The sequence below is a fragment of the Mytilus edulis genome, chromosome 9, assembly GCF_963676685.1.
Source record: "Mytilus edulis chromosome 9, xbMytEdul2.2, whole genome shotgun sequence".
Lineage (NCBI taxonomy): Eukaryota > Metazoa > Mollusca > Bivalvia > Mytilida > Mytilidae > Mytilus > Mytilus edulis.
This window is the reverse complement of record NC_092352.1, coordinates 12,024,926-12,050,891: the sequence shown is the minus strand read 5'-3', so window position 1 is coordinate 12,050,891 and position 25,966 is coordinate 12,024,926. Positions and strand designations below refer to the sequence as shown.

Sequence of the window (25,966 nt, the reverse complement as noted above, 5' to 3'; positions counted from 1 at the left end):
TGTCATGCTGATGTATGATACTTGATTTGCCCACTGTACACTCATTTTATACTTTATTTAATCACATGTACATGATAAAAAGTCACAATCAAATAAAATGATCTACAAATGGTCTTTCATTATAAATAGATTAGTGTAAAATACAAAATTAAAATGACTGGTCCCTAATACTTTCAAAATCAATAACGAGGCATACAGAAGCAGTGTTTTCCTATTCAATAGAGTTCTTTTTTGTTACAGACTGTGTTTTATATACTATATTATTGTACTTTCATGAGAAGAGACATAAACTTTACAAATAGTAAGTATCAAACATATAAGACATTTGTATAACGCATTCATAATGTTAATTGAACCAAGAATTATATTTGACATATTTGTCTCCTCCTTACCAGGAAATTTAAGAAAAAAAAAAAAATAAAGAAATGTTTGACATATTCAATCATCAGTTACACAGGTGTAATGCTATACTAAAAATTCAGAAATTATTAGTGCACTTATTAGTTGGATTTGAGGACCCCCATTAAAATGCAAGGCTTTATATTTGCAATCCACCAAGACCCTAATCTTTTATAGGGTTACAGATCAAGGCTGTTTAAGTGCCCCATGTAATAACCAACTTATCAATCACATCTTTGTTTATAGGGAATCAATTCATTACATACCATGGGAATTGAAAGTAGACGTATATTGGATTTAACCATTGAGATTGTCAGTTGTCACATTTTCTTCAAAATAAACTTGTGAATTTCCAGTTCTAAATAAGGCTGATACTTAGTAAACTATAAGTTATATTACTTCTCTGGTTAACTTATTTAAAAAATATAGATATCTTTGATTAAATAAGCTCTTATTTACTGCAAGAACATTTTATCTTGAACACATATTATACCCATTTTCACTATAAATATTCAGACCAGCATCGTTGTAATAAAATTTCAATTTTAAAAATTATTTATAAATGTAGAATATACATACATTATTCACAATGATTGCATTGTTTGTGCATTTACACAAGACAAAAAAAACATCACAAGAAAAACATCTATGTAAGGTCATGGTAGATATATAATTGGCAAAAAAATATAAAAAAGCACTTTACAATTTTAAAAGATATCTTTTAATAACTACAAACCTCCTGTTTTGTTCCATATTATATTGAAAAGAACATAATAAATATTTCTAGTCATATAAGATAGTAAATTTCTTTAAGAAAGTTCATGTTTGTTGACTTGCTATTATTTTCTGGGACATAAAATGAAATTTATATATATAAACGAGACAACAGTCACATGACATCAAATTGGAAATACCGGTAACCTCAACAAATAATCTATAATTAAGTCTTTTAAAATAAAACTCATAAGATAATAAATAAATATTAAATACTAGCACTTTTACGAAAATAAATAATTTTAGTAATCCAGTGTTAACAGCTACATATTTACCAGGAATGTCTTTCCCTTAAATTGTAAAATAGTTTGGAACATTATATAATTATACTTTTCCTAAATATATAATCTAACTACAGTTAAGATAGTGGTTCTGATCATCAAATCTGACAATAATGTTATAACCTGACATCACATTTCTTTCTGTGAATTCTTTTATTGTTGTGGGTTCCAGTTTTCATGGATATTTAATTTCATGGTTTTGCCAAATTCTTATAATAAGCTTATAGACATTTGTACTTAGGTGAACATTTAAATTTGTTACTAATCTATATCCACAAAATCCTAGAACACTAGTATATCCTGCCAATTATAATGAATCCATAGTATTTAACAGTGAGCATAATTTATTGTATGGCAAGATTTCAAAATTGGACAACCCTATTTGGCATTATTGCAAGCTACCAATTAAAAGAATGACATTGATACAAAATAATAACAATGTACTACTCATGACAATATTTGAAACCTACCCCATAGCATTCAGGCTTAAAAGCTGGCAGGGCAAAAACTTAACATAATCAGAATGCAAAAATTAGAAAAAGAAAGAAAACATAGGCAAACTTCAAAAGGGAGACAGATTTGTCAAAGCAACTTTGCTTGTTTGTGAATTCTTGATATTTATTTCAAGTGCTTTATGGTGTTACGGGAAGATGAATCTGAATAAATATTGGTTAAACGAAACAAAAACAAACAAGAATGTGTCCTCAGTACACGAATGCCCCACTCGCACTATCATTTTCTATGTTCAGTGGACCATGAAATTCGGGTAAAATCTCTAATTTGGCATTAAAATTAAAAAGATCATATCATAGGGAACATGTGTACCAAGTTTGAAGTCAATTGGACTTCAACTTCATCAAAAACTACCTTGACCAAAAACTTTAACCTGAAGCGGGACAGACGGACGAACAGACAGACAGACAGACAGACAGACAGACGGACGGACGGACGGACGGACGGACGAACGGACGTACGGACGCACAGACCAGAAAACATAATGCCCCTCTACTATCGTAGGTGGGGCATAAAAAGATCTGGAAAACAATGTGGAGAAACCTTGAAACAGAAATTGTGAGTCTTTAACATTTATACCTTATTTTTTGCCAATTATTTTGCATTAATATATCAAGATTTAAAGATCATATTCAATTTCAAAATATGTGATATTATAAATTGAATATCTATAATCAAAGATTGTTCCTGGTTTATATGAAAAAAATACACACAATTCTTCAAAATGAATAATCAAGCATTAATAGATGATATAATATTTTTTAGAAGAATCATTGTAAAAAATCATTTCCTTTGAACAAATTTTTCACATCATGGATTTTTTTAGCAATATATTGATGACTGTAAAACTTCACAAAAATAACATGAAAAGTAACACTGAATATAACACTTAATCAAATCTGTTTCAAACAAACTTACACATTTTTTTTGTTGATTTTTTAATTTAAATTTATTGCCTTTTTTACGTACATACAAATATATTCTGGATGTGCAGAATTGAAGTCAAAAGACCATAACTTTTTGAGCAGGGCTAATTAATCTTTTATGGTAATGAGATGTGCTAATGGTAAATTTAGTATTGCTGTATAGCACTTATGCTGTTCCCATTTGTTATCTTTTACTGTAAAACAAATTCAAACATTGATATATTCTTAATGCATGCCATTTTAAATTGATATCGAAAGTTTGGAAAAGATTTATGATGTCAAATTTTATAGCAAAGCAGCATTCAAGAGATTATGTTTTTCAAAACAAAATTTTTTTATAACACATTCTGAACTCGTTTCTACTTGTTTAATTTCAAGTATTACAAATCATTTTGTATAGAAATTGAACCGTTTATAGTTTATGTATTTATACAATAATTCAAAATTAACAAGACATGAGACAGGCATTTTAGTGAGGTAAAAAGGTTGGTAAACTGTACTTGTAATTGACAAATCAAAGGAGTAGGTCCGGTAAGGGCCGATTTTGGCCTCAAATTTCAGTATCATCTCACAAAAGTTTTTGGACACTTTTTAAACACTTAAGTGTCTATTTCAATTGATTCGATTAGTTTCTGTGAAAGATTTTATCTGATTTAGTCATTAAAAACGCTCTGATCGAAGCTTAAATATGAAAAATCTATCAAATATGCAAAAAAACGTCACTTTTCAGATGGGTTTTCTCAAAAATGAAAGTGGCCGCATCCGTGTTCATCCTCAACCTTTATATATGTGTTGTATTATCATCAAATACAACTTACATTTCAATATTATGAATGAACACGAATGCGGCCACTTTCATTTTAGACGGAAACCGTCTAAAAATTAACCAAAATGCTAAAATTTTTAAGATTTCAGTAATTTAGCATGATTTAATGATGCTAGAACGCGATATTTGTGCATTGTATTTTCAAAAATAGCTCATATTTATGTAGCAGAAGCATTTTACTTTCCAAAATAAAGCTTAAAGATTACATTTTCACAATTTTCTAAAACTGCTATATTTTGGGGCCAAAAAGGGGTCTTACTGAACCGACTCCTTTTTATAAAAGGAAGCTTACAAATTCTATTACTAAAAAATGTTAGATATAATATTTCTGAATGCAACACAATTCCATTTTCAAATTTTAAAAAGCAAGACTTGCCAAGCAGTTTGATTATTTAACTATCAATAATTTAGAAGTGTTGAAACCATACCTGCCAACTTTTGAAAATGCCCATGGGGGTTTTAGCGCGCGACAACAATTTCAAAGTTTAAAATTCTTTGCGACGACTATTTTGCGCGAAAAAGTGTCATTTTTGCATAATTTGTAAGATGAGCTTACATCCCTTTTTTTAAGTTTATTTGCATGATTCTAGTTATTATATCAGCAGAAAATATGAACATGTAGCTGTAAGACCAGGAATTATTTTCATGTGTAAGGATACTAAATAGTTGTTGACTTTTCCAATTTAAAATTATACACAAAGAAGGACTTTTATCAGGTTGGGAACAACACATAGGGATCCCCCCTCAATGTTAGGACATTAAAAACCACTTTTTAAGTACAAATGAGCATTCATATTATTTGAAGAAACTTTTCCCAAAGAACTGTACAGCTTATGATCTATCATTGTCTATCTGGTATTATATGGTCAACACATGTCCAAGAATTTTGATATGTTCTTGGCCTTATATCTTCTTTATTATTCAAAATAATAGGACTCTTCATTTAGAAAAGCTGTTTCAAATATTATATGTCAGAATTTCCCATTTTTAAGTTAACAAATCTACATTTTCCTATTTAATTTTTACAAGAGTGACCCCTTGACTAAGGGTTGTCCCTCATTTAAGGGATTCCTCATGTTGATGTGGGGGGGGGGGGGTTTCCATGTGGAAAATAATGAAGAGTACATTATCCTTTAAATGATTGAATACATAAATAAAATTATGTTACAGTAAGTGTACATGTTATGTCAATAAATTAGTGAATAAACTACTATTTATTATATTCATGGTAGTACTGCATCATTGAAGTTTGTCAATCAGCCATGCTTTTATTCTTATTCAGTGTAAGAACCTCCTTGCAGTTGAAAAATCATTTGCCATGTTCACGTTTTTACAATTCTGACCAACAAACAGAGGAATACAACACAAGTTCAATATCTAGCATGTTAAAACAATCTTGAGAGAAAACGTTTTTGATTGGCTGATTAATTTGATCATGAGAAACGCACAATTTGATTGGCTGAACACGATTTTCCTCCATTGGACACAGTTCAAAATCGGGAACAACAATATTTTTCGTGTAAATTTTCACCAAATCGTGTATTAGAGGGTTTTTCAGGAACACGATCGTGCAATCGTGACAAAGGGTCAAAATCGTGTAGTACACGCCTAAATCGTGAAAGTTGGCAGGTATGGTTGAAACTCACATGATGATTTTGTAGAATATTATCATCTTGACATTCTAGTTAATAATCTAAATAAACATAACATACTTCCTCAAACAATAAAAAAACTATGAAATAAATAAACAACATTTAAACATACATATAAATCATGAAGAATTTGATCAAACAATAAAGTGCCATTCCAGAGATATAGTTCTTCTGAAAAGCAGATATATGCTTGTTTGGCAGCATTTCTATTATATAAAACAAATCCATCATACAGTCAATTATGTGGTAAATAACATGTATGATTTGCCATTTACATGTAAAAAGTATCTCAAATATCATATCAAATAACATGTAAAATGGCAAGGCTATGAAAAGAAACAATAACCTTGGCACCAAAATCTCTAGAAATACATATATGGTATAACATCTAGACTATATCCACTATAATATCAAAGATAATCATGTGAGTATTATAACATCACAGAAAAACTTTGACGCTTTAATGTTTATCTGTGGCGTAAAGTGCATCTAAGAAGCACCCAACTAATTCTGTTACCATGGACTTGTCTGGGATAGTCTGAGCCATTCCGTAGATAGCACCCTGAAAATATAAGTGGAAAAGCATTAAGAATTATCTACAGTTCATCATATCCTTGATCCCTACAAATAAAATTCAAAGCATGGGAGCACTGGAAATGCAGCTTTACGAGTTCAGACAATTCTTTGAATCATTGTTGACTGTTTGGAATGAGCAAAGTTGTTTTTCTAATCCTGAGTGATAAATGCTGAGTATGATCGAGTAGATAATTATCATATATAAAATATACAATTAGCATATCTAACTTTTTAATTTAATTTTATTAACTGATATTGAAAAATTTAATATTAATACATGTATCATGAATTTTCTATGTATTTATGTATCACAATGCTAGGTGTTTTTTCAGATAAAATAAAAATAAATTACAAACAAAAGTTGGTTCTGCACCGTGGGACGACCATGATGACAGGTGGAAAATTAAGGGTGCCACTGGAAAATAAAGGTATGTTGGTTAGGGTAGAAATTTTACCTTCCAACAGGCCAACTACAGACCCTACAGAGATGACATGTATTTACAGGGCCAAATAATCCCAAAAATGTACCTTGTGCTTTTTCAGCTTATATAAACAAATGTACACACAAAATCTAAAGCAAATAATCATACCATTCCTCCAATTTCTGAGTTTGGATCCTTCATAATTTCTGTAACACCATTTTCTACATCACCAAGGAATCGTTCTGCTACACCCTCATGTGTATGTACATATGTAACACACAAATGTACACTGAAAGAAATAATTTAACATTAGACAGTGAAATAAATTGGATGGGTCCTGTTTGCAAGTAAATAGTCTAATTTTCAATGTAATGGAAAAAAAATCCTCCTGCCCTTCAGATTATAACATAGCTTCTTTTTGTGCATTGTACTTTTACTACAAGAGTTTGTAGTGTCTGCTTTAAACCTGACACAGATATCCATGAGTTTGTCTTCCCTATATACAGGTAAGGAAGGATTGTCTTATGTCCTGTCTTAATGTTATTTCAAATTGTTTTTAAGAAAATTTTAAAGTATACACCTTAAAACTATTTGTCCGCCATTACTGAACGTGAAATTTTGACGTCATAATACAAAATATCTGACGAATGCTGTTGGGATATTTTTGATGCATACCACAACTTGAAACAGTGAATTTTTGACAGCACAATTAAACCTATTTTTTTCACCGGCATATTGTTCCTCAAATTAAAAGTAGATAGAAAGGTGTTTTTTTTAATAATTTCCAGGATATGGCTTTAAAAGAGAGCAGTTTCATGAATACTTGGAAGAAGATGCTTCTTCTGTGACATAGGCACTTTGTTTTAGAATATTTCCTCCTATATACCTTTAATGTTATATTAAGGTATTAAACAGGAAATTTGTATTCTGAAACAAGTGCTTGAGATCTGTGATTTAGAGCAGTTAGTCTCATTGCACTAAGAAACTTAATGATGATGAGGGTAGATTTGACTTTGCTCATATATGACGTTTTGGCACGATCTGAATATCTAAATGTAACAAAAACATATTTAAAACATCATATTAATAAAATAATTCTTTATATTCGTATATATTAATTTTAAACATTTCAAAACAAACAAAAGAAATTATAGATATACATAACTGTCTGAGATAAACTTATGAAAAATACTTGTAGTACATTTACAGATTTTGTAACGATTTTAAATTCAATAAAAAAAACTATATATGTAAAAGACAAGAGGCTATCACAACGACAGCAAACCGGATTTATTAACATTTATTTGTATCCTGGCAATATCACAAGAACCATAACTGATGAGCGGTGAAAGTGAAAATCGTCAATATCAAATTTGACCTCCATTTTGTCATCAGTATCAACATATTAAAATTTGAAAAGCTTAATTTGAATGGTTCATGGGTAAAAGTAACAACATGAATGGAAACACCATTTTTCAATTTTTCAAGAACCATAACTCCTGAACAGTAAAAGTCAAAATCAACATTATTGAACTTGACCTCCATTTTATCATCAGTAACAACATATTAAAATTTTAAAAGGTTTGGTTAAACAGTTCATGAGTAAATGCACAGACAAAACTGGAAACACCATTTTTCAATCTTTCAAGAACCATAACTCCTCAACAGTAAAAGTTAAAATCGTCATTATTGAACTTGACCTTCATTTTGTTGTCAGTAACGCCCGGTCGCCCGCCGTACATCCCCAAATCAATAACCAACATTTTTGTCACAAAAATTCGGTTAATAAAATTATAACCCTGTTCAAGGTAGACAATCAACACATTGACTTTATGAAATTGAACATAGTTCAAAGGAAAATAAGTATACAAATGACACATCAATCAAATTAATTAGCTGCACATTTGTGCACCACCTTCAAGGAAGATTCTAAATTACCAATATAACCACAAGTTGTTAATCTATAGGATACTGACGACTAATGAATGCTAACCCACAGTAAAGAATATTTGTTTAAAATCTTTTAACACTTACTCAGAAAAATGCTCTAACTACTTGACTTTCAAAGCTCATAATTAACGTGTTTACACACTGATATAAAATAGTTGTTAAACATTACAAACCTGTAGTGGTATAAGACACTATACATCTTGTGTGCTTGCATTAACTTATCCAAATAGATATTTATTTAAAGCCTAAACCTTTCTACCTATTGTTTACATTTTGTAAATTTTGCAATTCTAATTGTATCACAAATTCGGGTTAAGATTTCACTAAATACCAATATCCTGATATCATCAGGTAAATATGCTATCTGATGATTGTTAGTCATCAACCATTCAGTAAATATTAATTTAAGTCATAAGATTTTTTGTGAAATGCAGGCCTCTCTATTGTTGGATGTTTTAAGTCTCATAAACCAATTGATGTAAGCATGATAAACACTGTTTAGAGTAAGTCTTACCTGTTTGGGTACTGCAGTGAATTTAATGCCCATCCTTTACTGGTCATATAATCAGCCAGTCTGAAGATGTTGAACTCATCTGAACCAAAGCCTATTACTGACATCAAGGGATTACCAAATACTTTCATTCCTCTGATTTTTCTTAACCTATAATTCAAACAACAATGATGCTATTCTATTTTAACCAAATATGATAATACATTTACCTTTACATACAAACTTTTTTTTTTTGCCAAGTCTCCATGGTATATTTCATAACTACTGTACATTCAGAAATGATTGCAATGTCTTTATTAATGTGGAAAAAAACACCAGTATCAGGTTATTAATAATAAAACCTCACATTCAGTTGCCATTTTTGGCTTCTAGTTTCAAAGGAGTTTGTCTGTCATCCTTATACAGAAACCACTTCTCCAACAAGTGTAAGTTATTTTTCTAATGCATTCAGCATCATTTAATGTCTGAGGGAATACAAATTTAGATCTAGAAATGTGTGGTTGTAAAACTAGAGGCTCTCACGAGCCTGTGTCGCTCACTTTGGTCTATGTGCATATTAAACAATGGACACAGATAAATTCATGACAAAATTGTGTTTTGGTGATGGTGATGTGTTTGTAGATCTTATTTTACTAAACATTCTTGTTGCTACAATTATCTCTATCTATAATGAACTTGGCCGAGTAATTACAGTGGAAAATATGTTCTAAAAATTTACAAAAATTTACAAAAATTGTTAAAAATTGACTATTAAGGACAATAACTCCTTAAGGGGTCAATTGACAATTTTGGTCATGTTGACTTATTTGTAGATCTTATTTTGCTGAACATTATTGCTGTTTACTGTTATCTCTATCTATAATAATATTCAAGATAACCGAAAACTGCAAAATTTCCTTAAAATTACTAATTCATGGGCAGCAACTTCACAACAGGTTGTCCAATTTGTATGAAAATTTCAGGGCAGATAGATCTTGACCTGATAAACAATTTAACCCACGTCAGATTTGCTCTAAATGCTTTGGCTTCAGAGTTATAAGCCAAAATCTACATTTTACCCCAATGATCTATTTTTTGCCATTGCAGCCATCTTGGTTGGTTGGCCAGGTCATCAAACACATTTTTAAAACTAGATACCCCAATGATGATTGTGGCCAAGTCTGGTTAAATTTGGCCCAGTAGTTTCAGAGGAGAAGATTTTTGTAAAAGTTTACGGATGATAGACCACGGATGCCAAGTTATGAGAAAAGCTCACTTGACCTTTCAGGTCAGGTGAGCTAAAAATGAGCCAATATAATGTGAGCTGTGTCAGATAGAAATGGACCTTACGCAAGTCAAATGAATGTATACCGGTATATCTATAAGACTTTGATTGTTTTTGGACCATTCAAATACAAAACAAGAGATGAATTTAATGCCGAAAATGCGTACATTTATAAAGAAATAAAATTGTTAAAAACTTAAAAAAAAAAAAAAAAAAAGAAGAGATGAATTTTGTCTGGGTTCTTATAACAGTTCAATTTTCAAGCAGTTACAGGTTTTCCAAGGAGATGTTTTCAACCAGAAATAGGTTATCAGATATATAGATACTGATTTGCATAAGGTCGATTTTAATCCGATGTAGCCCATGTATTAAGATATTCCAATATTCATAACACAGTAATAACCTAAAATAAATTCCAATGTTTGAAAATTAATTCCTAAATATAAAATAATTATATTTTAAATAAAGTACTTCTTACTTACCCATCTGTAATTTTTCTAGTTGTGCTGATTATTTTTCTTGTAGAATTAACATATCCTTCTTCACCAAAGTAAATAAGTGTAGCCCAGCATGCAGCAATGATAGCCCCTGCTCTACTACCTGAAAATTCAAATCATAATGTAATATTTACATACATAATACCAACACAGTCCATCATGCAGCAATGATAGCTCCTGCTCTACTACCTGAAAATTAAATCATAATGTAATATTTAAAAACATAATACCAACACAGTCCATCATGCAGCAATGATAGCTCCTGCTCTACTACCTAAAAATTCAAAACTTAATGTAATATTTATATACATAATACCAACACAGTCCAGCATACGACAATGATAGCTCCTGACCTACTACCTGAAAATTCAAATCATAATGAAATATTTACATGCATTACAAACCTTCAACTTTTATTTTTTCCCCTCATTCATTTTTTATAAAAGGTTTGGAACTTACAAAAACTATTATTATCTGATGTTATATTTTTAAGATAATGATCATACCTCCCTTAGAAGATGTAGCATAGATTCCACCATGTCTGATGTTATATTTTTAAGATAATTATCATACCTCCCATAGAAGATATAGCATAGATTCCACTATGTCTGATGTTATATTTTTAAGATAATTATCATACCTCCCATAGAAGATGTAGCATAGATTCCACTATGTCTGATGTTATATTTTTAAGATAATTATCATACCTCCCATAGAAGATGTAGCATAGATTCCAGCATGTCTGATGTTATATTTTTAAGATAATAATCATACCTCCCATAGAAGATGTAGCATAGATTCCACCATGTCTGATGTTATATTCTTAAGATAATTATCATACCTCCCATTGAAGATATAGCATATATTCCACCGTTTGATGTTATATTTTTAAGATAATTATCATACCTCCCATAGAAGATGTAAAATAGATTCCACCATGTCTGATGTTATATTCTTTAGATAATTATCATACCTCCCATAGAAGATATAGCATATATTCCACCATGTCTGATGTTATATTTTTAAGATAATTATCATACCTCCCATAGAAGATGTAGCATAGATTCCACCATGTCTGATGTTATATTCTTTAGATAATTATCATACCTCCCATAGAAGATGTAGCATAGATTCCACCATGTTTGATGTTATATTTTTAAGATAATAATCATACCTCCCATAGAAGATGTAGCATAGATTCCACCATGTCTGATGTTATATTTTTATCATACCTCCCATAGAAGATGTAGCATAGATTCCACTATGTCTGATGTTATATTTTTATCATACCTCCCATAGAAGATGTAGCATAGATTCCACTATGTCTGATGTTATATTTTTATCATACCTCCCATAGAAGATGTAGCATAGATTCTACCATGTCTGATGTTATATTTTTATCACCACCCATAGAAGATGTAGCATGGATTCCACCATGTCTGATGTTATATTTTTATCATACCTCCCATAGAAGATGTAGCATAAATTCCACAATGTCTGATGTTATATTTTTAAGATAATTATCATACCTTCAATAGAAGATATAGCATAGATTCCACCATGTCTGATGTTATATTTTTAAGATAATAATCCTACCTCCCATAGAAGATGTAGCATAGATTCCACCAGGCCATTCTGGTTGAACAAAGAACTGTCTCTGTCTTATGTCTTTATTTCTGTACAAGATAACTGATGAACCTTTAGGGGCAAAGGCATACTAAAATATATAAATAATACCTCAATCAATACTGTGACATTCTATTGGTCTATTTTTAGGTTTATAATGCTTGTTTAATGTACACAGATTCTAGTTTTCATTCTAAACAAGAATGTGTCCCAAGTACATGGATGCTCCATCCGCACTATCATTTTCTATGTTCAGTGGACTGTGAAAATGGTGGAAAATCTCTAATTTGGCATTAAAATTAGAAAGATCATATCATAGGGAACATGTTTACTAAGTTTAAAGTTGATTGGACTTCAAATTCATCAAAAACCACCTCGACCAAAAACTTTAACCTGAAGCGGGATAGAAAAACAGACGAATGATGAACGAACGGACGCACAGATCAGAAAACATAATGCCCATAAATGGGGTATAAAAAAATATCTCCAGCTACTGGATTTTTCAATACAATAATGATTACTCAAACAAAATGCTAGTATCAAAAAACATCTTTAATATAATATCATTACAAAATTCATCTTGTAAAGAATTGCATTAAACATCCTGCTCAGTGTGTCATATAAAATCAAGGAATGTTCATATTCATATCCCATGTTCTTGTCCTGAATATGAGTTTACTGTTATCATTTAATTGCAGACAAACAATTTATCAATATTCATTTTACTGATCACGATATGTAACCTAAAATATGAAAATCTCTGCTGAATAGTTGGTTTAAATACTGAACACAAGAAATTGTTTAAATACTATAATATTTTCAAATCGCTCATATTTTACCTTATGTGTGTCAGCTGATATGCTTGTAACTCCTTCTACACGGAAATCACACACAGGAATATTGTACCCTGCTTTTTCCATAAAAGGCACCAAGAATCCTCCTAAACAACAATCCACATGGACTGGTATATTGTATTTCACTCCCAACTGATAAAACAACAGTACAAAGCTAAGCACACCAAGTCATCACTGATTTTTGTATTATTTTACAAAAGACATGTTGTTTACTGTTTTAATTTCTTCATTGGTTAAATTTCAATTATTCCCTTATATAGCTTTTCAATGAATTTATTATTACAGCAGTGTGGAATTTGCTTTATGTAACCATAAACACAAAATAACAGATTTCACGTTTCATTCAATACCCATGTAAAATGTAGAAGATTTTTTTTGTATCAACAAATCTTTGTGACAAACAGACCATTATTATAATTCTTCTTTATTCATAAAATGAAAAAGTTAGTTACACAAAAAGTTAGTTACACAACTATTTTTTCCACATGCCATCATGAAACCCATTTTATATAACATGAAAGTACAACAGGCAATGTGGATGGACAGGACAATAATGATATATATATACAAATGTATATCTGTTCATATATTAAGTGAGTAGTCATTGATAAACCAATTTGGAAATAGCATTTGAACAAATTTCTATGATAGATTTTCAAATTTCTTTTGTAACGTCTATACTTTACTTACACAATTACCAGAAAATATTCTTTTATAGTTTTAAAATCCTATCTAAGAGCTCATTAAGTTGACTTACCTGACATATTTCCTCTATTGAGTCAATAATTCCATGAGGGAACTGTGGTGCTGATCCAACCAACTGTAAACAAAAATAAGTATTTATCATTAATGCAACCCACTCTAAAATCATTCCATCCGGACAACAACTTTGTCATAACATGACAAGATTATTGAGCTGAAGAACCTGTAGCAAAATTTTACCCAAATTTGATTGACTGGTTATCAAACGCCTCATTTGCCTCCTGTTTGCAACAATTAAATTCTGGATTATAAAAAATGTTCATGCAGTTTACACAATTTTTTGGGGTCATATTAGTGCACTCTGGACAAGGGATACAATTTGTGTAGTTCAAGGCTAAATCCTGCAAGTTGTTAAGTATCTTCAAGATAATTTCTTTTCTTTATTCCTTCCTTGATTATATTATATCAATACACAATAGGAGAGGTTTGAGCACACATAACTGGTTTAACCCCATCAAATGTTTTACCAAAACAAACCATGTGATGTTCACGGTTGTTTTTCTTTATTTTGATGTTGATTTTAATGAGGAGTTGATGTTGGTGGTATGTGGAGTTTTTTCTGTTGTCCAATGTTTTTTTTAAATTAATTTTTACCTTTTCATGTTTTATCAATTAACCTAAACATTTACACTTACCATGCATGTATTTTTATTGATAGCTCTCCTCATAGCCTTGATGTCAACCATCCTTGTTTCTTCATCTATTGGTATATGAGTTAACTTCATTCGGAAATATGATGCTGCCTATGATAAATATTTTAAGTTTAAACACAGAAACTTTGTGGATTCATTTATTTTTGTGGGTACAAGCTAACAAGGTTTCAAGGAAAATAATGTTTTCATTGGTGACTGATTTTGTAGTTTAAATATATACAGCAAATAAGCCTATTGAAAATGAGTATTTTGTTTTACATGTAAATTTGTTGTTGTTCAGTAGATACTTAATCACAATGCCCTAATGACAGCAGTGCTGATTGTCAATTATGAGAACTCAATTTGCTGATTAATTTGTACAATATAGCATCATAGTTTTCCTACCACTCGCTCAACATTGGAACGAAAGTGACGATGCCCCGAAATGCACAAATGATGTTCACTAAAACCAAAGTTTTTGATGGAAATGCATCGAACTCGAAAGTTGTCTATTAACAGAGTAAACATTCTAAAAGATAAATACCTTGTCAAAAGCTGCATGAACTGTGATTGGTGCAATACTGAAAATTAATTCAAAGTCAGATAAATTAACAGAGTAAATATGCAAAAATATAACCCAAATATTTGGGATTCAGTCGATCTTAAAAATAAGGGAAGAGTATCATTTGTCAGACTGATGTGAACTTGTGGCAAAGCATCAATAGACCAAGCAGTGTGTGTCTGGGTATTCTATAGACTTAGACACTGACCATCTCATAAATATATACCATAATTTTATCAATTCATTGATCCAAGAATGTGTGGTTAAAAACTAAAATATTCTAGATGGAACATTCATACCGTAAGGATTACGTAAACCAAATATATGTCCTCTAATTCTTATACCTTTTGAAATAACATGCTTTTATGGTATGTTTATCAATCCCTTTAAACAATTTTCAACCTCTTTACACATATACACAGACTTAAATATTTAATAACAATAAATCATATACAAACTACTAACATTTCAGGAATATTTACGCCTCTTTCTCTGGCTATATTTCTGTAAGCTAGACAAGCCATTAATATACTCTCAGTTCCACCAGATGTCATCTAAACAAAAGATAATAACATGATTATAACTCTTTCATGCACGTAGAAATTTGACTCCAAAAATATGATTTTATTTGAGTTGGCTGCAATGAAATAGTAAAAAGTAACGTCATAAGTTTATTCATATCCTGCATTAGGAATTTATAAATTTATATTTTACCTGCATGCTTTATTTTAAGTGCTCATTTACACTAAAATATTGACCACTACTTAGTTCAACTCATTTACACTAAAATATTCACCACTACTTAGTTCAACTCATTTACACTAAAATATTGACCACTACTTAGTTCAACTCATTTACACTAAAATATTGACCACTACTTAGTTCAACCCATTTACACTAAAATATTGACCACTACTTAGTTCAACTTTTGGTTAATATTGACACTAAAATCACTAGACTTACTGTTAAATTAGTCTCTCCTTCTAAACAAGGAACACTAAAATCACTGGACTTACTGTTAAATTAGTCTCTCTTCCTAAACAAGGAACACCAAAATCACTAGACTTACTGTTTAATTAGTCTCTCTTCCTAAACAAGGAACACCAAAATCACTAGACTTACTGTTTAATTAGTCTCTCTTCCTAAACAAGGAACACCAAAATCACTAGACTTACTGTTAAATTAGTCTCTCTTCCTAAACAAGGAACACCAAAATCACTAGACTTACTGTTTAATTAGTCTCTCTTCCTAAACAAGGAACACCAAAATCACTAGACTTACTGTTTAATTAGTCTCTCTTCCTAAACAAGGAACACCAAAATCACTAGACTTACTGTTTAATTAGTCTCTCCTCCTCAACAAGGAACACCTTTTAACTACTTGATGCTAAACTTACTGTTCCAGCAGTGTCTGAATCTCCATTAAACAAAGAACAGCACATCCTGACTACTTCAGCTTCCATCTTCCTAATGTCAGGGAAAACATCAGCATGAAGAGGGTTAGTCCAGGCAAACATCCCATATGTCTACAATATATACACGTAATGTAAGTAAATGGATTTTCAAATTTCATGTAAAATTTGAATGTGAGATACTTAACTATCAACTTTGAGAATTTTGAATAACTGATTAAATATATATTTCAAAACAAAGTATATATACCTTCTTTTGGTCTGCGTTTGTTTGTCTTTTAACTATGCTTTTTGTCATGTTATTGGCATTAGATTCTTGATTGTCTTTGTACATGTACTTAATCCCCATTTCTTATTCATATTTTACTTCAGAAATTAAACCAAACAGTTTATCATTCACTATCAACATCTGAATAACTATACCACTAGGAACCTCTAATAAGACTGCATACATGCATATATGTGTATAGAAGCAAAACAAACGTTTATAACTTTCTTGACTTACTTTCATTTTGTATTCAACTTAACTAATTTTATTCCACTTTCACTTTCTATTTTTATCTATATAAGGTGTCATAACAACCATTATTTTAATATTTCTTCTGGTCAACAGCAATAACCACAAAATGTATACTTTACTGTTTTATTTCTTGTATACACTTGTCCTAGAGACGCAACACTTGCTGGTAAAACCTGTCGTCAAATAAACTGTTGCAATGCTGTAAAAATTTTAGTGTTGTTGCCTTTATGGTGACATGTTCTTATTTATTTTCAGACAACTGAGAATACCCAGCAGTTTCCACTCATTTTTAGCCAACTGCACAATCACAACTTTTGGTGTTGGTTCACTTATAGAATTCCCACCTGCAGTCTCAAAGAGGTAACTAGAGGTATTTACCATATTCATTTTTGTGGTTTAAACCTTTAATTTTGGGATACTTATTTACTAGGTGTTCATGGGTGTCGGTGAACCATGAATTAAAGTGTTTAATAAAATAGGAATTTCCTATGGGCTAGTATTCAGAATCTGTCAAAATATCCACTTAAACTGGTATCAAAGAATAAAAAGAATTCACATTATATCATTTTAACAGTTAAAATACTTTTAAAACACCATGTATCCATTGTCACCCATAACTCTAAAGTATTGGAAAACAGGTATCTGAAGGATACAAAAAGTGTTCTCAATTTACAACAGTTAAAAACTCATCATTTTCCTTGTCAATCTTCTAACTTAATAATGGAGTTGTCAAATTGTAAAGTACATGAGAAAAGTATGACTGAAATATTCATTGGCAACCAAAAATACAGATTGATTGACAGAAAATTTAAATGCAGATTTCAGATTTGGACCTACTCTTAGAGTAGGGATACAATAATTATCATACCAAGAAAGGGATGTACATGAACTGAAGAAAAACACATGATAATACATACCTTGGACATTAAAGCTGTTAGTTTTGGGTCTCCATTGTATACTGTACCAGATACTTGTCCTGACTCCCAGTCAATTTCAGCTGCAAATAAAAAAGTCATTAAAAATATCAAAGTTGTTTATCTCTTTTCAGACAACAAAAATGTGACATAATGAAAAGAACCATACTAATTCTTCTTATTTTCTACAGGAATATCTATCTTAATATTCAATAGATGATGAATGACATGATAATAAATCAACGTGACATCAAAATTCACATTCAAATCATCTGAATTCAATCAAAAAAAAACAGCATGATTATTTGTTTTATTTAAGGGGGCTCCTGGGTCTAAATCAATTTTTTTTTAAATATAGGATTTCGCTATTTTTTTCTATAAATAAACTTTAACCTATACTGAATGGTAAAATTAAATAAAAATATGTGGTCAGCATTCATTTAAGCTCACAATCTGCCTTTGAAAGAAGCATGCATTTTTGTTAAGGTCCTTTTTTCTGTTGAACTAATAGCAGATAAAAAGGTAAAATCGAAATAAAAAAAGAAGTAAATTACAGAAATCGCTTAAATTTTACAATAGTTAAGTTAAGGTACAGTTCATTTGAAAAAAATAAATAAAATATATAGGTCACTGATGAATTAAAAAAAGTTATTTCAATTTTTATGCAAAACTAGAGGCTCTCAAGAGCCTGTGTCGCTCACCTGTTACTGTATTTACTGATGTCGGCCATCTTGGTGGGTAGGTGGGGTCATTAGACACTTTTTTAAAATAGATACCCTAGTAATGATTGTGGCCAAGTTTGGTTAAATTTGGCCCATAGTTTTAGAAAAGAAGATTTTTGTACAAGTTACAATAATGACAAAGTTGTTCAATTTTGACTATAAAGGGCAATAACTCCTTAAGGGGTCCTCTACCAATTTTGATCATGTTGACTTATTTGTAGATCTTACTTTGCTGAACATTATTGCTGTTTACAGTTTATCTCTATCTATAATAGTATTCAAGATAATAACCAAATCTGCAAAACAATGGGTTGCCAGATTCATCTGAAAATTTGTGAGGGGATATATCTTATTCTGATGGACATTTAAATCTTGAAAGATTTGCCCTAAATCTCTTAGTTTCAAAGACATAAATAAAAAAAACTGCATTTTACTACTATGTTCTAATTTTAGCCATGTCGGCCATTTTGTTTGGTATGCGGGGTCATCGTACACATTTTTTAAACTATATACCACAATGATAATTGTGGCCATGTTTGGTTAAATTTGGTCAAGTAGTTTCAGAGAAGAAGATTTTTGTACAAGTAACAAAAAATTAAGAAAAGTTGTTAAAAATTGACTATAAAGGGCAATAACTCCTAAAGGGTTTGACTGACAATTTTGGTCATGGAACTTATTTGTAGGTCTTACTTTGATGAACATTATTGCTGTTTACAATTTATCTCTATCTATAATAGTATTCAAGATAATAACCAAAAACCTACAAAATTTCCTTAAAATAACCAATTCAGGGGCAGCAACCCAACAACAGGTTGTCTGATTCGCCTGAAAATTTCAGGGCAGATAGATCTTGACCTGATCAACAATTTTACCTTGTCACATTTGTTCTAAATGCTTTGGTTTCAAAGATATAAGCCAAAATATACATTTTACCCCAGTGTTCTAGTTTTAGCCATGGCGGCCATCTCGGTTGGATGGCCAAGTCATCGGACACATTTTTTAAACTAGATACCCCAAGGATGATTGTGGCCAAGTTTGGTTAAATTTGGCCCAGTAGTTTCAGAGGAGAAGATTTTTGTAAAAGTTTACGGACGACGGACGCTAGACGCCAAGTGATGAGAAAGTTTCACTTGACCTTTCAGGTCAGGTGAGCTAAAAATGGCATGTTTTCACTAATGGGAGATAATTTGGAACTTTTTAAATGATATAAACATTTTAAAAGTCATCTGGTGCTAAAACTTATTGATTTTTTTTTGTCGATTTTTATGCCATATCATAAAGAAACAACTAATAGCGTAATAAATAAAATTTGTAATGAAAAAACAAATGTTTCAATTTTTGCTGATTTTTTTGTACCCTCGAGCCTCCTTAATGACCTTCTGTGTACTGTAATGTATGTTTCAACTTTTGCTGATTTTTTTGTACCCTCGAGCCTCCTTAATGACCTTCTGTGTACTGTATTGTTCTTTTCTATCAAGATTTTAGTTTTACCAAACATAAAATTTATTCCATTAGGATTATTTCAATCTCACAAAAAAGGAATGTTTATTTATGATAATGACCATGTATGTAACACTCATAATACATTACTTACCTATCTGCTGGTATTTCTTTAATTCGTCGATAACACCGTCCTAGAAACAAAAATTACAATAATATATTTGTTTTCAGTTTTCAAATATATGCATCAATATACATGAAATACTTACCACTGTTTATTAAGCAATCAAATATATTTGTTAATGTGATATTATTTTGTATCAAAACTTTTAAATAAATTTTCACACAAAAGTTTACAGTTCAAGGAATTACTTATTTTACGTTCATAAAACTATATCTTATACAAAATGATTTCAACTGTCAGATTTCTTCTTGTATTGCTAAATTCTGAAACTGATAAATAAGAACTATGTGTATGCAAGAAGAGCCTGGCACTAATTTTATTACAATGTGTTTGTAGAATGATTCAAACATTTGTCTTTTGTTTGAGTTAAGCAATTTCAATTAGATGATAACTGTATTGTATTTTAAGCTTGCCCTTCTTAAAACATAGATATTACTGTCACAAATTGAGTTTACCTAGCGACACGTAGTATACGGATATTTGCGACAGTAAAAATTTTTTTTACAAAGGCCAAGCTTAAAATACAATACAGTTATCTCCATTCTAATGCAGCATATCAAAATAAATAACATTAAACTAATATGACATAAATGAAAAAGTCCCTGAAACTGTAGAATTGTCTTTAGCAACTAAACAATGTGACGTCATATGTATACTCACAATGTCAAACATCAAGTTCTAGACGTATTTATACCTTTCGTACAATTCAGAATGGTTTGACAAAATGTGACTTTCATGTTTATCTTGTGAGAAATCACATACTAAAAAAAAATTGAAATTAAAAATGGTGGCTTTCTTAGTTACAGACTGGTAGAACGTGGAATTTACCACTTGAAAATATTTGTCAACGCCCAATCAAAATTATCGTTACAAACGATTAGCATTAGAATTGATATTTTATAGTGTGTCTTTCTATGTTGTGATGGTACACTATTGTTTCAGATAAGGGTGAAGGTTTGTACCATTAAAACGTTTAAACCAGCTGCAAGTGTTTGCACCTGTCCTAAGTGAGGAATCTGATGTTTAGTAGTTGTCGTTTGTTGATGTGGTTCATAAGTGTTTCTCGTTTCTTGTTTTTTATATAGATAAGATCGTTGGTTTTCCCGTTTGAATGGTTTTACACCAGTAATTCTAGGGGCATTTTAAAGCTTGCTGTTTGGTGTGAGCCAAGGCTCTGTGTTGAAGACCATACTTTGACCTATAATGGTTTACTTTAAAAAATTGTGACTTGGATGGAGAGTTGTCTCATTGGCACTCATACAACATCTTCTTATATCTATATAACTTGTCAAATGCAGATTGTAGCTAAAAGATGTCATTTATGATATACAGGTAGTTATTTTCCTTTATATTTCTAATAAAATTACTATTTCTCTTACCATTGGCAATCCTTTAGCAGGAAGAGCTAAGATGTAACCTTCTACTTGTTTGTGGAATGATTCCTCCATTTCATGAGCCATTTTGGCTTTTTCGTCCTTTATTCTCTTCTTCACTTGTGGAATCATTTTAACAAGTCTGAAGATTTTCTTCTTCATACGAGGTACAAGATCTATAAGAAACAAACATAAACTGTCATCACAGAGATATATCTCGCCTTTTTGTAATTTTAAAATTAAAATAGCAGTACTGTATCATGTAAGTTGTGTAAATATTCAAAGTCGATGAACCATCACTGAAGGTACATGGCTGAACAATCTCCATGGAAATAAGGTGTGCAAATGTTAATACAACTGCACACCAAATACCAATGACTTATCATAAGTCGTTCCCTTTATAAATACAAACCTAAACTAAAACATTAACTTGTAAACTATGTTAAAGTTTCAAAGTCAATGAACCATGATGAGGGGGTAGGGCTTTATAATTTCCATGGAAATAAGACTTGTAACTTGATGTCTCAATGTCTGTTGTGTGTCTTTCAGTGTTGATGGGTTGCTATCTCTTTTGTTACGTTTTGTATACACTCCACATCTCATTATATCAATTAAGATATGTTTTCAGTACTTTAAATAATAAATTCTTTTAGATCATTAAAAACTTTCAATTTCAATACTAAACCATTTTAAATTACCATTGCTTTGTCTGCATTGGTTTGAACCATAATTAAAACATTCTAAAACCAATGACTTTTCCATGATCAGATTTTGTTTTCCACACTTGTGTGACTTTTTATCATTATACAATGTTAGGAAGTGGTTCTGTGTGACTTTTTATCATTATACAATGTTAGGTAGTGGTTATGTGTGACTTTTTATCATTATACAATGTTAGGTAGTAATTCTGTGTGACTTTTTATCCTAATCATAACAAATGCTTCAAGAATTGAATCAATTATTGTCATCAACTCACCTTCTTCTTCATTGAATAAAAAATTCTTGACCGATATAACAACAACTGTAGTACCACATGTGTAAAGGACTACCTGCCAAGGTTGTAAGTTCTGACATACTGAGTTTATTTTATCCTTCACTATGTCTAATCCAGCAAAAGCTGGATCCTGAAAATAAATAATAGAATGTTTAACATGATCATGGTATATTTATTAAAAAATAAATACTATTAACAAGGCAGTTCTACAATTGACTGAATGATTTGAGTAAATACCTTCCTAATTTTAAGGAATGACAAAAATTTGCAAAGGGTCTACGAAAAACGGTATCTCTTGTGGCAGTCTTGCCCTTGATTGCTGCTGTCAGTTTAAAATGTAATGCTGATCAGTAAAATATAGAAAAAATCAATTTATTTCCTGCAGATGGTATTTCTTTATCTTTCATTATTTCCACCAAGAGATTTACCAAATTTATTCACTTCTTATATGTAATCAGAGACTTTTGGAAATGATAATTGAAAACAAAAACTGATTTCAATTATCACATGTACATGTATCGAACTTGAGATGGTAAACTAAAACATTAATTAATAAAATGACAATGCGATCATTATATATGTATATGTATAGAGGGCTGAGGGTCTTGTAACTATATTTTTCATTTTCATTCATTTATTGCCCAGCTAACTTTACCTGTCATGCCTTTAAATATATCTGTTTTTAGAAGCATTTCTGTTCAGTGTCTATTTTTTATTTTGAACCTCTTTTTGGATTTTCTTTTGATATCCATAAAAATGATATGATAATGACATTGGAAAAAAATAATTGAAGGGTGGCATAGGATAATTTTATCATCTAGTTGTTATTCTGGTGTTCCAAGTTAAGAGAATTTTTCTTTTTCTTAGCAACTTTAATATTCAAATATTTAGATTTTTGATGGTGCATTTTATTTACATCTCCTTTTATTCTGATTATTTGATGATTTCTATATGGTTGGAAAGAGGATGTTTCTCACTTCTAAGGATCGCATTGTCATTTTATTAATAGATGTTTTAGTTTACCAGAGGATAAAATAAAAGTGTTTTTATCAAAATGAGAATTGATTTTTTATAATTATTAAACATGCAATTCTTGTAATTGAAAATACAAATGTCATACACTGTTCCAAGATAATGATATTGGGAATAAAAGTAAATACAATTTATTATATTTATTGCATATCTAAGGGTTTAATAGGCTATTTTGCTTATTGTCTGAAGTAAATTTTTATCACTGAAAGCTGGTGACACAGTTATTGATTAATTACTGATCAATATACCACTGGTTTTAAGTAACATTGACACCCCTTGCATTTTCTTTATTCAGAATTATAATTTCTTTAATATTTATTTACATCTGACGAGCCAATTAGTAGCTGTGGAACGGTAGCTCTTCTAAAGGTCCTTAAGTTATTTTTTTACTTTTTGCAGACCATACACAAATACATGTAGTCAAAATATAACATAAGGACCTAAGAGCTATGGTTCCTCAGCTAGCCAATTAGTAACTCTGACACACTGAAAAATTAAATTATTGATGATCACTACAACTTACAAGAAGTTTCAAGTCTGCTGATGTATAACTCTGAAATGTGACTGATTACATAAGTACATGTATTCTATTATTTATCATTAATGTTATTTCTTGTACGATCATTATGATGTAGGAGTAAAAGATGGCTTTAGTTTAGCCTTTACACTTTGGTCATGACTCATGACAGCAGACAGCATGTACATGATGTAACACAATTCAAAACTAGTTTATTATTCAAATTTTAAAAATTAAGCAATGCTTTTTCAGATACAATGTAGCTACTTATATGGACTTCGTCCTCCTTAACGGGTAACACATGCTTCGTATTTAATAATATGGTTACCAATCGATTTGTTATGCAACATTGCCAACAAGATTACGGTAGACACTTTATGTAAACCTCATTTCTCCAGGTCTGATCAATAAAGTTCACTTGAAAATTAAAAAAAAAATCTTCATGTTCTAAGTCATAAGGTATGTCAAATAGTGTAATCAAAGAATGTTAAAATATCTTACCAATACAACTTTCAGAGCGTTCGACATTTTGACAATTTGGGTTTTGTGTCACATGACCGACGAACATCGACGGTGCGTTCGAAGAAAAGCGATTACTGATTTTTTTTTGTAATATCCGGAAAATACAGAAACTCCGGGTATCAATAATATTTATTTATATAGATTATCATAAATCAGCAATATGAATAATCCTTAGTTTGATTTCCATGTCCCTTTTTATTATCCAGACAATTTTGGTATGATTCCTTCTGTTTTGTTTTATAGCGCTAAACCTCTCACTTGTACGACAGACTCATCAAATTCCGTTATATTTACAACGATACGTGAACAAAACAGACATATGATAAATAAAATAGTCAAAACATGGGTATAGCAGTCATCACTGTGTTACAATCTTAAAACAAACAATTTTACAAAATAGGGTTTACAATATCTTTCCACTGAGTACTACACGTCAAATAAATTCGAAAACTGATAAATCTAGCCTGGGACATTCAAACTCATGTAAAGCGAAAATAAACTGACAATGCATGGCAGAAAATAAAACGATCAAAAGACAAACGACAGTATACAAAACACAACAAAGAACGTAGTAAATTTGACCAAAACGAACCACACTCACTTTCTGTGCATACACGCCTAAGTTGTATGTCTAATACCATTTACCGTCAAAATACATAAATCCCACCATTATAGTTGTACAGGAATTAACTCAGTTCAGGCTAGGAATTATATTTTCAAATATACAATTTATTGGTTTAGGAAATTGATGGATTTTGGTTTTTTTTTCATATGTAGGGTTAGAAAAAGTTATGTTTAGCAGCTGATGACTGTCGCCATGCAGACTTAGATTTAAAACTTTTAAATTGGATAAGGCTATCAATGCATTTAGTACCATCGTCAAAAAATATCAATGTTAAAACTATTCTTTTTATTCTGTCAAGTGAACTCTCCATTTCTATTTAGCAACATTTCCTGATCATCACCTGCACGAAAAGGCGTAAATATCTCCAATTTTATACGTTATTCTGGAGCGTATGTTTCCTATATCACGAGGTCTTTGATACATATGCTGTATGTAAGCTTTTAAATTTATAGTTCAAGCGGTAAAATACGAAGTTCGTCTCTATTTCGAAAGTTTTACGGACGCCATCAAGAGTTGGTTGACTGTTGTGGAATATCTGTGTTACAGATGACAACGCTCATGTTCCAATAGTTATAACTGCAACCCCTTCCTTTTTGACTCGATTGTGCAACTTGTTCTTACTATGAGTAAAACGGCAAGTACCACTTGTGGAGCAGGATCTGTTTACCCTTTCAGGGCAATTGAG

General features: G+C 30.8%; 1 protein-coding gene across 1 annotated transcript; it reads right to left on the bottom strand.

Annotated features, from left to right (window-relative positions):
• Positions 1-5,359: 5,359 nt before the first annotated feature.
• On the bottom strand, positions 5,360-24,723 carry LOC139487632 (sphingosine-1-phosphate lyase 1-like). The gene is made up of 16 exons (XM_071272552.1): positions 24,636-24,723; positions 22,568-22,715; positions 21,598-21,767; positions 20,189-20,228; positions 17,876-17,955; positions 16,424-16,552; positions 15,493-15,581; positions 15,010-15,046; positions 14,469-14,576; positions 13,829-13,891; positions 13,057-13,203; positions 12,188-12,308; positions 10,577-10,694; positions 8,834-8,980; positions 6,538-6,658; positions 5,360-5,933 (listed from the first exon to the last, which is right to left on the bottom strand). Exons 1-16 carry the CDS (start codon positions 24,660-24,662, stop codon positions 5,832-5,834), a joined length of 1,647 nt encoding a protein of 548 aa, XP_071128653.1. The 5' UTR covers positions 24,663-24,723; the 3' UTR covers positions 5,360-5,831.
• Between the last annotated feature and the right edge of the window lie 1,243 nt (positions 24,724-25,966).